Source organism: Acyrthosiphon pisum, chromosome X (genome assembly GCF_005508785.2).
Source record: "Acyrthosiphon pisum isolate AL4f chromosome X, pea_aphid_22Mar2018_4r6ur, whole genome shotgun sequence".
In the NCBI taxonomy this organism is placed as follows: domain Eukaryota; kingdom Metazoa; phylum Arthropoda; class Insecta; order Hemiptera; family Aphididae; genus Acyrthosiphon; species Acyrthosiphon pisum.
The window spans coordinates 131,353,343-131,364,999 of NC_042493.1; the positions used below are offsets into that span (position 1 = coordinate 131,353,343).

Sequence of the window (11,657 nt, forward strand, 5' to 3'; positions counted from 1 at the left end):
ATATGTTTTTATTTTTTCATCCGAATGCAGTTTGAACTAAAACAAGTATTTTTAATTTTATAGTCATTAGTCATTACTCATAATAATACACCAAGCTCAGCTTACTAATTTTCTTCAAATACAATTGTTAATTAATAATTTAAATGTATTATAATAATAAAACTATAACATTCATCATTGTGATTTGTTGTTACAGTGTAAGTGAAGCACGGATTTTGTGTTAGGTCATATTTAAATAATAATACGATTGAAACGAGAGAGTTATTAATTCTAAAGGTGCATTTTTGTTGAATATTCTATTTTACTCAAGGCTGGGCATTAACGAGTTAAAAATTAAAATTAAGTTAAAACGTTAAGTAAATTTTAATTAAGTTAATTAACTCGTTACTTTTTTTTTCAAATTAACTTTTAACTTAATAAGTTACTTTTTTTTCAAGATTAACGTGTTAACTTCAAGTTAATTTTATTTCAAAAATAACTAAATTAAGTTAATTTTCGTCCGAAGAATAATGCAAATTTTTGAATGTGTTTTTACTTTGATGTATCATCTTAAATTTTCCCAGTAATTTTCTTGGACATAAAGAAAAATGGAACTTTTCTCCTTTACGGGACACCCCTTTTTTTGGGTTTTTTTTGGGGAGACATAATCATTTTTTGGGTAAAAAAAATGTTGGTGAAATCAGAATTTGGCGCACGAAGTTATTCTCGAAGTTATAGCCAATTGAAGTTTTAACTTTATATAATAACCCTTAAATACCTATAATGCTTGATTTCTCGCTACGCTCGCTTGGACATTAAAATCGAAAATATCCCCCTATTTGCTGTGTAAACCACCATGGGTGAACATAGGTTTTCAAAAATATTGTATTTAAAGTATGCGTTTATTGCAAGCGTGGCCACTCGCTCGCTACGCTCGCTCGGACATAAAAATAGAAAATATCCCCCAATTTGCCGTGTAAGCCACCACTGGGCCACAACTGGGCCCGCTTGGAGACGTGACATTTATAAGTTATTAAACGTATTATATACTAACTTTGAAGTGTCATAACTTCGAAACTAAGTCTGAGCCCCAAATTCTGACTTCACCATCGTCTTCAGCGTACTTAACTACATAAATATCAAAAAAAAAAAAATGCAAAAAAAAAAGGTGTCCTGTAAAGTAGAAATATACCAGAAAAACTATCTAACAAACCATATTATATGTGTCTGGAATTTTTATTTTTGCAAATTAGCAAATTTTAACTTAACACTAAGTTAAGTTACTTTTTTTTTAAATTTAACTTTTAACTTAACGAGTTAACGAAAAAAATACGAGTAACTTTTAACTTAACTTAACTTAATTATTTTAAAATAACTTAACTTAACGAGTTAAAAAAAATCGTTAACTTGCCCAGCCTTGAAATCAATACATTCATCGTTCCACTCAGAATCTAAAATGTCATTGAGGCGTGACACAAAATATATTTTCAACCTTAAAACGGATACCCAAACTTGAGATTTTTTTTTAAATGTTGTTTTTTTTCGTAACGGGTCGTCAATTTGCATAACGGACATCCCAAGTTCCAATTATCCAAGTAGACGTGTATAAATGTTTTCTCGTCATAAAACAACGTATTTTTTCCCATTCATTTCTATATACTGGGCCTTTTTCTGTCACAACTTGGCTTCACCCAATTTCAAACACAAATAACATTCTAACTATCTCCCGAGTAACAATATTTTGGTTCAGGGTCAGTTCAGGAGACCATTTGGTGCTGGGATAGTTCTATGTTCAGTTCATGAACTTTGACGGTTCAATAATCGTTCTGCTGTTCAAGTACCGATCACCTAATAAAAATGTTTGGTTCTCAGTGGGTTCAGAAGACCAATAATGTGCTGGCATAGTTCTATGTTCAGTTCATGAACTTTGACGGTTCAATAATCGTTCTGCTGTTCAAGTACCGATCACCTAATAAAAATGTTTGGTTCTCAGTGGGTTCAGAAGACCAATAATGTGCTGGCATAGTTCTATGTTCAGTTCATGAACTTTGACGGTTCAATAACCGATCAACAGTTCATGTACTGATCGGCAATCATCTAATAAAAATGTTTGGTTCACAGTGGGTTCAGAAGACCAAATAGGTGCTGGTATGGTTCAATGTTCAGTTCATAAACGTTGACGGCTATAAAAATACACACAATAATTATACTATATATAATATAGGCCATAGGCGCAATTTGAGGGGGGGGCTTGGAGGGGCTTTAGCCCCTCCAAAAATTTGTATTTTAGTCAAAGTATTAAATCCTTTATTAATTATATGGCGCCACCCATATTATCATATTTATCATATTATCACAACACTACGTCGCGTGCAGCCCACCGAACGATTTGAACGTCAAAATGTTCTGATTATGTTGTTTTTATCATAAATATGATAATACAACCGTCATCGTGCGTTGGTCGTATATGAAAATTAAAAACGCGGTTGTGTGTACGAGTGTATGACAGTAGTTGTTTAATTTGTATTGCATAAAAGTTAAAAGTACATAACCTATAATTTATTAACATTTTGATTTTCGAGTTTCGACGAGCACGAGCTGTTTGCCTTTGCAGTTTTTGTTTTTTTTTTATTTAAAGAAGTTCAGAAATGTAAGTATTTGTGTAATATACCTATTTAAGACTTAGTTAAATATTAGTATTTTATTTATTTCAATAGTTTGTGTTAGTATACAATAGATAATAATTAGGTACACAATTGTTTCAATCTACATAATATTTCGTTAAATGTTCATGGGAATGGGCGGATGGCATTCTCTTAACAACGATTGTTTAAACTTACAGGCATTGAAATAATATTTATATTGAAATACATGCGTTTAACTTACACTCATCAATGTATTAATTTATTTTACTTCAAGTTTAAAGATCATCTAATGGTTAATAGTAACTATAAGAGGTAACTATATGTGTATATTTTATAGATACATTCTTATAGGTATTTTGAAATTAATTAATTAAAAATCTATAGCTAAATAAACTTAAATCAATAATTATAGTGATTTTTTGTTCAACGCTGGTACCTGCTTATCAATAAAGCTTCAAAAAATATTTTGTCTTATTGTTACTAGGTTAACTATGTTTTACTCATAATATTCTTACTAAATCTACCTATGAAAGCTAGCACCACATTAAATTATAAAGAAATGAATGTAAATTATTTAACATTTAGATATTTATAATTTATATCATATTTATAATGCCGACATCTAATTTTCAATATATTTTGTTTTTTTCAAGTTGTATCAAATTAAGCACCTATATATTTTGGTTTAAATTTGATGAAAATTATAAGACAATTTGAGAATAAAAATATTTAAAAATGTTTACTAGTATGATTATTTTTTTCTTAGGTTTATAAATGTCTTATTAAATATGGTCTATATTAGGATAGTTTACATGGAAATTATTATTAGGTAGGTTAGGTTAGGTTACCTACATAATATATAGGTTATGATTTATTTCATTTAGTTCTATATATTTTAGATTGTTAATTTGTATATATGTATAGATTATTTTATTATATTATACTCAAATTGTATATTTAGGTAGTTTTAAATTAAATTTCCTAATAAATATTCCTAATATTTTATTCATTTTTATTTATTAAGGTGGTTTATACATGTAAGGGTATTATTATTTATACACTATTATACATATATATAACTATAGTTACCTAGTAAATTTATGAATTACTATAGTTAATACAATTATATAATAATATATATATATTAAAATGTATATAGGTAATTAATTTAAATAATATTATCTATTATATTTTTTGAAAATATTACATTTTTTGATAAATAAAACTTAAATATATAAGTAATTACCTATATTATAAAAGAAAGTCTTATTATAGTTACACTAGATTCTTAGTTCAGCATAATATTAGTATTTATAGCATTTATTACATTAGCATATTAGTATACATTATATAAGTGTTACCTCAGTATTAATTACAGTTTCAGTGATGAGTTCTTGTAAGAAGTTAATGATGAGTAAATCAACTCGCTACCGACAACGAGTAAAAGCCGCACGTTTAGCATCCTTGCTAATCAACGATCCACAAGATGATTCATCTATAATTCATCAAACATTTATGTCTCCTAAAACACAGTTATTTGAGAATGTTGACAACGATTCTATTCAAAGTAATAATGTCAATGAAATAAATAATGCCAACTATACTTCAAAAGAGTCATCTATTTCTATATCATCTGAAAGTTATTCTTCTGAGTCAGATGCAACTGAAATTCCTCAATTTGAAGATTTACCTAATGCAAAGATAGAATTAGCTAAATGGGCTTTACGTCACAAAATAACTCATGTTGCTTTAGGAGACTTACTTTCCATTCTTCAAACTAACCCTGATTTATCAGATATTCCAAAAGATCCTCGAACTCTGTTGAAAACTCCGTCAACCACTAGTATAAAAAAAATAGGTGGTGGTACCTATCATCACTTCGGTCTAAAGAAAGAAATAGAACTAATGCTTGAGACTATTCAATCTATTCCATCAAAATTATGTTTGGTGGTGGGAATTGATGGTCTTGCAATTACAAATAATCCAACAACTCATTTATGGCCTATTTTAGGCTACTTTTCAAATTTATCTTTAAAACGAAAAGAGGTTTTTATTATTGGTGCATATATTGGCCTAGGCAAACCTACCAATAGTAATGAATTCTTGGAAGAATTTGTGGATGAACTGAAATGTCTGATTAATATGGGGATTTCATTCAATGATAATCATATCATTATTGAGTTGAGTGCCTTAATATGCGATGCGCCCGCAAAATCGTTTGTACTTAATGTGCGTGGACATAACTTTTTAAATGGGTGTGTACGATGTACAACTACTGGCAGAAGGGTTGACAATAGAGTATGTTTTGTAAACATAAATGCACCGCTTAGATCACACTCCAATTTCATAAATTATGATCCTAAGAATCATTTCCATTTGGGACCAACATTATTAATAGATATACCAAATTTTGACATAGTTTTATCGACTCCATTTGATTATATGCATCTAGTGTGCATCGGAGTTACAAAAAAATTGATTTCATTTTGGATGTCCATTGGTTCTCACAAACACAATTTGGCACTACCTTATGGTTTGATTGAAGCACTTGAAATTAAATTGAACCGTCTAACAAAGTTCATTCCTGATAACTTTCAGCGTCGACCTAGTGAAAATTCTCGAGTACATCCTTTGCGAGACATAAAAAGATGGAAAGCAAATGAGTTAAGACAGTGTCTTTTGTACACCGGCATGGTTATTTTTCAAAATATAGTTAGTAAAGATGTGTACTCAAATTTTATTACTCTTACTGTTGCTATCAGAATTCTTTTAACACCTAATGCAAGTACTGAATACATTGACTACGCAAATAGTCTGTTAGAGAGTTTTATAATGTCTTTTATCAATTTATATGGCGAACAATATGTTTCCCACAATATTCATGCACTAATTCATTTAGCTGATGACACAAAACGTTTTGGATCATTAGATAACATATCTGCTTTTCCGTTTGAAAACTTTATGCAGCCAATAAAAAAAGATATTCGAAGTGGACATAAGCCTTTACAACAACTAATGCGACGCTATGGAGAGCGCCGTGCGTTTAAATTTAAAAGTCAAATTGAAACTTGCCAGGAACATGGACCTGTAAAAGCTCATTGTAAAGTTAAAAACCGTCCATTACTACCAGAAATTAGCTATCCACAATACACAGGTTGGCAATTATTAAATTTCAAAATAAAACTTAATGATGCTGACTGTTGTGTAAAAGTAAAGTCTGGACAATTGGTTAGCATTGAAAATATAGCTACACTAACTAAAACTGGTGAAATTGTAATCATTGGTAGAGCATATAGTAGTCTCAAAGACCTATTTTTAAGTCCCTGTAAATCAACATTGCTAAATATATATGAAGCATCAGAATTAGGTCAGCTCCAGTTTTGGCCAATAAAAGAAGTACTTGAAAAACTTGTCCGTCTACCTACAGGCAGTAATTTAGATGAACACACACAATCATCAGTTATTATGCCATTTCTTCATTCAAATTAATAATTAAATTAGCAATCAAATTATTTCTAACAACTATATTGTATATATTATTTTGATAATATTAAAGAAAAACTTTTCTGTTTTCCTTTAAATAAATAAAAGTACTGAATTAATGATATTATATAATAGCTCCAAATTCCAATGGAGCTGCTCCATATGTATTTACTATCTTGCTGGTTAGTCATTATATGATCATACCAAAATTGAATAATCAATTAAATTAATTTGAATAAATATAACTTAATACAACTGTTGCTATTTTAGGTCTTGGATTGTTGTGTTGTTTATTGATACCAATGTAATCCAACATGTACCAACAATTTGGCTTAAACAAATTAAAACTAACAAGTCACCTTCCGCAAAAAAACAATGTTGGTTCCCATTCAGTAAAATTGATTTTCCACAGTCAAAAGTACACTTCAAAAGTGACCAAATTCAAAAAATGATAAGTAAATGTTTCATTCCGAATGAAACTGATGGCACATGGTTTAAATGTAAAAAAATGGCTGGACCTTTTGGTGAGTATAATACTGTATAAAGTATTGTATTAATGGAAATTAAATTGTATTTTATTTAGTACATTTTATTTTAAGCATACATTATATTTTAGTAATTTAGTTATTTTCTGTTACAAATAGAAAACGAAATGCGTTGTAGAGTAGTTTCCAAGGCTTTGTCAGACGAAAGCCAGACCTGTAGTTATTCATCAGAAGAACCAATTAGTGATGATGGCCCTCTTGAAGAACCCACAAGAACTATTCGTCATAAAAAAAAGCCCAAATGTTTTTCACCAGAGACATTTATACCGAAAAAAAGGCCAGATAAAACTTTATCATCAAGTAGTACTAAAATACCAAGTCCACCCAATACACCGTTATCCGGTCATAGCAATCCAACAAAAATAAATCATTGCAAAAGTTTACAATATGGTACATTTTATTTTATTTTATTAATAATACTATATTTTTAATTGATGACAATTTATTTGTAGATATTATCAATGAAAACGAACAAAATATTATTCCATTGTCCAAATCAACTTGTATTGATGCTGAAGAAAAATGTTTGAGTAACATAAGTGATCTAGGTATGTTTTAAAAAAAAGTTAATTGAAGACATTTAGTATAATTTAATGGATTTTGGATGTAGAATACTTATAACAATAAGACTAACTCAAATATTATATTTAACTATAATAGCCAATAGACATATAATGTGATTTGTATTATATAACAGATACATTTGTACATAACAATAAAGCAAACATCTTCAACACAGAAAATGAGCTGCAGATAAGTAATGACGAATGTGTTCAAGGTAACAAGTACAAAATTCAAATTATATTCTACTTTTATTATATTTTTCCTATTTTATTTTAACTAAATAAATATACTTAATTATACATTTTTTTGCAAATAGATGAACACGCAAAAGAAAATCTTTTTACCTTATCAACAAATATTTTAATGAGTATGCAGGACAATTCTGATGAAAATTTTGATTATAATAATGGTATTTTTTATTATCTTAAGATTTTCATTTATATTATTTTAGATGATTTCGATGACATTTTCTAACTGATTGTTTGTTTCTGATAGCTAATTCTATGGAGGTAAATAGTAATAATTTAGACATTCACAATAATTCTGTTATTAATAACGACTATGTCAATATAATATCGAACATGGAACAACAGAATACGAACATAGGCAGTCCACCTATATTAATTTCCATTCCTGCACATAAAAGTCGCCAAGTATATAATTTTTAAATATTCTATCTTCTATGTTAAACTATTTTAATGTTTGTATTATAGATGAAAATGAGTACAGTTAATGGCTGTTATGATTTAGTTGATGACAGTAATGATTTAATAAATTATCAGACAATCGAAAATAACATAAATCTATCAGGTAATCAAAACTGTCTATTGTTGTTATTTGTTTTTTATTGTCAATAACATTTTTTTAAAAAATATTTTATGTTTTAGCTGAAAAAAAACAAAACATGTGTTGCTGTGCTGAAATTGAAAAATTAAAAAAAATAATTAAAAGTAAAGATGAACAAATTTTAACACAGATAATAATAAATAATACAAACCAAATAAAAGTATGTACTGTATTGGAAAACATGGACAAAAAAATTAATAAACTATTGGAAAGCGATAAAAGAACTCATTCAATTGCATTTCCACTTCCCAAAATCCCAGCACCATTTATTGAACTACTACCAATAACAAGTATAAATAGTTTAGAAGTAGTTGAACAACTGCTTTCGGTAGACTGTGATAATTTTAACCGCAATGTGGAAGAATTGGTAAGTTAAATCATATTGCTTTTCATATTTCATTCATTTATGATATCTTAAAACAAAAAAAAAGATCAAATATTATACCTTCATAATATCAAATCTAATGTTTAATAAAATTTTTGACTGATATAGTATAATATACAAATGTATAGGTACCTACATGCAGTTTTGTATTCTACTAAGTAAATAAATTAAGTAAAAAATTACTTGAACTTCCTATAAATACAGCTTTCTTATATTTCAAACCAGACTAATTATAATTAACTATAGTTGATCTATCACATATTAAGTATATATATATATATATGTTTATATTGAGTATTTATATATCTTAATTTGTAACTTGAATTGTTTTTTTTTAGAAAACTTATTTATTGTTGAAAACTGGCAACCTACAAACTTTAAGTTCCGCTGTGAAATCTGCGTTTGATATATGCTTCACAAGAGAGATTGCTTCCTTGTTTAGTTTTCAAGGCAAAACAAAGAAGCCATTTGTAAAACTTAGTATTTACAAAGTATTGCATGGTAATTAATATATATTGTAAGATACTAATTATTAAATACAAATTTAATTTTAATTTTACTTATTCTACACTGGAAAGCGGAAGGTTTTTTGTTGTAGTTTTTAAAATAAAATGATTTAATAATTGTTTATAAGTAGTATATATTGTATAGATCAGTACGGGCATCAATGTGATGCAGCATTTACCTTTTTTTTCTAATCCATTTTATGTAATATACATATTTCATCAAAAATCTATAATATACTAATTATGTAGTTATGTATGGCTTTTCAATTGAATATGTTCATGTATTAATCTACTAATTGAATTATGATTTTACAGAAACATTGTCTGGAAGAATCCATACCACTGAGGAAGAAAAGGTATTCTCAAATATAATTTCAAACATTTTAAAACATAGCGGAAATCATTATAAAAATAAAGTATAAGAGTTCCTAATTAATTTTTATTTTTATTTTTATTTTTTGTTTATATACCTAAGCCATAAAAGGTCTATGGATACTATTTTTTATTAATATGGAACTTCTCATCACACCTCATTATATGTTTATTATTATTATTTCATATCAATTAATATTAATTATATTATTACTATATTAATTATTTTGTAAATCATAAATTCGTATTACTACTTTTTTGGTTTACATAAGCTATAAAAGGTCTATATATAGATACTATTTTTTATTTGTATAGAAAAACCTCATCACGCATCTGCAGTATAATATGTATATTATTATTATTTTATATCAATTAATATTGGTTATTACTATATTAACTATATTTTGTAACTCATAAATAAGTATTACTTTTTTTTTCGTTTATATAAGCCATATAAAAGGCCTATTGTATACTGTTTTTTATTTGTATTAATATTCTGTAACACATCAGTGTATATTATGTGTATTATTATCATAATAAAAGGATTAAGAATATGCAATATATTGCAATATATTATCTTAACTATTTTGTTATACTTAAACTATTATTTTCCTTAACATAATATGCAATATTGTCTGCAAACCTTTTTGTATGAACCAATATATGTATATGGGCACAACAACAATAAATATATGTAAATAAAATTTGTATAATATATAAGTAAATTTGAAGTAGTACCATGATAAAATAAAAATCGGTTCTAAATTGACCAAAAAATGCTTGGGGCCATTTAGATTTTTGTCTGGTTAATGCACCATCAATTGAACCAATAATGAACGGTTAAAAATTGCACCAATGCACCGTCAATGAGACAATAATGAACGGTTGAAAACTGCACCAAAGAACCGTAAATGAACATTTTTTGCACCTTGTTTGAACTCGGTTCTTACCATGTTAAAAACCGTATTCAAATCGCTCAACGGTCGGGGCAAGGAACCAAACTTGAACTGTGTTCCGCACCGAAAATTTATACTAGTAAATGAACCTTCTATGAACCTCAATTGCTACTCGGGCTGTGTCAGTAGGTATGTATACTATTTAGTATTATTATATCTGTACCTGCATTATAAAAACTCTGATCTGAATGAATAATTATTTTTCGTATAAAAAATCTGCTAATAAATTCTTTTTAACAATTAGAGCCTGAATATAGTTTATATCTATTATAATATATACATAACTAATTATGTATATAGTATACCTATTAGTATTTACCTAAATTATAATATATATATATGAGTGTGATATAACTATGTACATATCGAGCGGAAGAGTTTGAGTGATCTAATACATTTGGAAGACTTTAAAATAAAAACAATAATGAATTGACTAATATTAATTAATATTGGTATTAAAACTAACTTATTGTACGAACAAAATAATTAGACGTTTAATATATATGTCATCAACGGGTAAAATATGATTTGTATAATATTATATAATAATATATTTAAAATAGTATATCCGATTATGACATAAGTACATTCGTATGCAGAATATTTACGTGCCTATGATGTATACAATAAATATAGAACGAGGTTAAAACGGTTTGTAAAATTTAAATAGTTAGTTACGTTATCTTATCCCATAAAATATTTACTACCTTTATTGGCCATAACCCGTTGGAAACGTACCTATAAGAGAACATAATCGTTTATTATTTAGCGCGCACTGTCGTGAAAGACCCAAATGGTCTGTGGTAAATATTACGTAAAATCAGAAATCAGGATACACGTATCCTGTATTGATTACTTATTTTTCCTGGTAAATTTTTGTCAAAATACAGTATAGGTTTTTCGTATCAAATTAATCATATCACAATATCCATTAGATAACGCGTTATACATCAACAACAAACCGTGGTACTATCATAGATATATAATAGTATACTTTAGAAGTTTCAAGTACCCACAAGTAATATTATACAATGACAACAAAATAACTAAAATAGTTATTCCAGGTTTTTTAATATGTAATTTCGTCCAAATTTGAACTTAAAATGACTATAAAAATAAACTGTGTAAATGTATTTTTTAGATTTTTTGGTAACAGAATTAAATAATTACGTGAAATATTGTTTTAAATTTTCAATCCTTAGATATAAAAGTTGAACATTTTATAAATTTTTAACTACAAAATAATTATTCAATTTTAAATTTGATAAATTTTGTCAAAATTTCAACTTCAAATGCTTATAAAAAAAATGTGTGCCTATGTATTTTTAATATTTTACAATTGCTATTGTAACAATATATCAGGAGCCTTGCATTAA

The 11,657-nt window shown here is 27.4% G+C and overlaps 1 protein-coding gene across 1 annotated transcript; it reads left to right on the forward strand.

Annotated features, from left to right (window-relative positions):
* Positions 1-7,797: 7,797 nt before the first annotated feature.
* On the forward strand, positions 7,798-9,471 carry LOC107883405. The gene is made up of 5 exons (XM_016803357.2): positions 7,798-7,869; positions 7,930-8,026; positions 8,104-8,429; positions 8,786-8,948; positions 9,269-9,471. The coding sequence occupies exons 1-5, from the start codon at positions 7,798-7,800 to the stop codon at positions 9,373-9,375; spliced, it is 765 nt and encodes a 254-aa protein (XP_016658846.2). The 3' UTR covers positions 9,376-9,471.
* Positions 9,472-11,657: the final 2,186 nt, after the last annotated feature.

What these genes read in the sequence shown, in the direction of transcription:
- LOC107883405 (XM_016803357.2), top strand. Translation starts at nt 7,798, where the DNA reads ATGGAACAACAGAATACGAACATAGGCAGTCCACCTATATTAATTTCC. An exon ending in CTGCACATAAAAGTCGCCAA is followed by an intron (nt 7,870 to 7,929) that starts GTATATAATTTT and finishes TTTGTATTATAG; the next exon opens with ATGAAAATGAGTACAGTTAA. An exon ending in ACCGCAATGTGGAAGAATTG is followed by an intron (nt 8,430 to 8,785) that starts GTAAGTTAAATC and finishes GTTTTTTTTTAG; the next exon opens with AAAACTTATTTATTGTTGAA.